Source organism: Quercus lobata, chromosome 10 (assembly GCF_001633185.2).
Source record: "Quercus lobata isolate SW786 chromosome 10, ValleyOak3.0 Primary Assembly, whole genome shotgun sequence".
Lineage (NCBI taxonomy): Eukaryota > Viridiplantae > Streptophyta > Magnoliopsida > Fagales > Fagaceae > Quercus > Quercus lobata.
The window spans coordinates 26,566,275-26,568,641 of NC_044913.1; the positions used below are offsets into that span (position 1 = coordinate 26,566,275).

At 41.4% G+C, this 2,367-nt stretch overlaps 1 protein-coding gene across 1 annotated transcript; it reads right to left on the minus strand.

The window, feature by feature from the left end:
• Positions 1 to 488: 488 nt before the first annotated feature.
• On the minus strand, positions 489 to 1,100 carry LOC115964574. Its single transcript, XM_031083858.1, has one exon. It carries the CDS (start codon positions 1,098 to 1,100, stop codon positions 489 to 491), a length of 612 nt encoding a protein of 203 aa, XP_030939718.1.
• Positions 1,101 to 2,367: the final 1,267 nt, after the last annotated feature.

Consider the following 2,367-nt stretch of genomic DNA (forward strand, 5'->3'; position numbering starts at 1 on the left):
GCCCAATCTTTGTATGTAACTACCATCTTGGCTAGGATATTCTTCACATTCTTATTGGCTACTTTTACGGCCCCATTAGCTTGTGGTTGATATGGCGAAGACTTGTGATGCTCAATGTCATATTCTTCCATAACCCTTTGGACTTCGCCTTCAAAGTGGGAACCATTATCAAAAATGATCTCTTGGGGCAGCCCAAACTGACATATGATGTTGTTTTCTAAAAACTGAGTCACATGCTTAGCCTTCAACACAAAGTAGGAGGCTGCTTCCACCCATTTAGTGAAGTAGTCAATTGCTGCTAAAATGTACTCATGCTCATTCAAAGCCTTAGGAGCTATTCTTCCAATCACATCTATGCCCCAAACTAAGAACGGCCATGGAGAAGTCATGCTATACAATTCACTAGGCGGTACATGGTTCAAGTTGGTGTGTGTCTGACAATCATGGCAACTTTTCACATAGTCCACCCAATCGGTCTTTATTGTACTCTAGTAGTACCTCATCCTTAGGATTTTCTTGGCTAACATCCTTCCATTCATGAAAGGGGCAAAAATTCCTTGATGAACCTCTTCCATTACCCTCTTAGCCTCTTCTCTTTTCAAGCAACGAAGGTGTACACCGTCATAGGACCTTCTATAGAGTTGTCCTCTACGTAGGATGTATTGGGTTGCCATCATCCTAATGGAATGACTTTCTCTCTTGTCGGTACCGTCTAGATATGCCCCTAGTTCTAAGAACTTCATGATGTCATAGTACCACGGAGCTTCCTTTTCCTCTATGGCCATTACTGAGGCTTTAGTCTTCCTTTTGTGCACTTCCTCACCACTTTGTTCAATTTCCAAGGGTCGTGTCCATACTCCCTTGGGTATTTCAACCATGGAAGCTAAAGTAGCTAGGGCATCCATAAACTGGTTCTGAGCTTTAGGGATGATTGTGTACTTGATCTTGTCAAAGGTCTTAGTCAAGTCTTCCAAGTATTGTTGATAAGGCTTTAAATGTTCTTCCTTCACAATCCACAACTTCTGTGCTTGAGCTATAACCAAAGTTGAATCCCCAAAGACTTCGGCTTCTTTTACCCCTAAATCTTGAAGAGCTTCCATTCCGGCAATGCAAGCTTAATATTCAACCATGTTATTAGTCGCTTCAAAGTTCAATTTGATTGTCGAAGGTACGTGAGATCCCTCGAAAGCAATCAAGAGTATTCCTATCCCATTTCCATATAGGTTTGCGGCTCCATCAAAGTACATCTTCCATGTCCCTAGCTCAACATCCAAAATATCCTCATCTCGGCACAAAAAAATTTGACATGATGCTTCCTTTAATAGTTTTCCAAGCCACGTACTTCAAATCAAATTCTGCCAATAAGATCAATCATCTTGACAATCTTCCACTCAAAGTGGGCTTCTCAAAGAAGTACTTCAGTGGATCCATTCTTGCTACCACCCATTGAAAGGGTAAAACAATGTGCCGCAACTTTGTACAACCCAAACAAGTGCGAAGCATGACTTTTCTATGGGAGAGTACCTAGTCTTTTAATTATGGAATCTCTTGCTTAAGTAATATATTGCCCTCTCATTCTTGTCATCGTCTTCTTGTGCAAGCATCCTCCCAACCAAATCCCCTATGATGGAGAGGCATAGGAGTAAGGGTTTCCCATGTTTGTGGAGGTACCAGGATAGGTGAGTGGAAGAGATATTCCTTGATGAGTTCAAAGGCTTTTTGGCACTCAACATTCCTTGTGTGTGGTTCATTATTTCTTAGGAGCTTAAAGATGGGCTCACAAGTGGAGGTGAGCTTGGCAATGAATCGACTAATGTATTGTAGTCAACCCAAGAAACCCCTAATCTCTTTCTCACTTTTAGGTGGAGACATCTCCAATATGAATTTGATCTTGGACAGGTCAACTCCTATTCCTCTTTGACTCACCAAGAACCCTAACAAATTTCTAGCGGTTACTCCAAAGGTGCACTTTTGTGGGTTCAATCTCAATCTACATTCTTTAATCCTCTCGAAGAACTTCCTTAAGTTCGTGGTGTGGTTCTCTCTATTCTTGGATTTCACTATCACATCATCAACATACACCTCTACCTTGTTGTGCATCATATCACATAGCTAGGTCATAGCCATCCTTTGATAAGTTGCTCCAGCATTTTTGAGGCCAAATGGCATTACTGTGTAACAATAGATTCCCCATTCGGTAGTGAAAGTGGTTTTGGTCATGTCTTTAGGAGCCATCTTGATTTGATTATATCTTTCAAAACCATCCATGAAGGACATCAAGGAGCTTCTTGCCATGTTATCCACCAAAACATCAATGTGGGGGAAGGGGAAGTCATCTTTAGGGCATGCCTTATTCAAGTCTCTAAA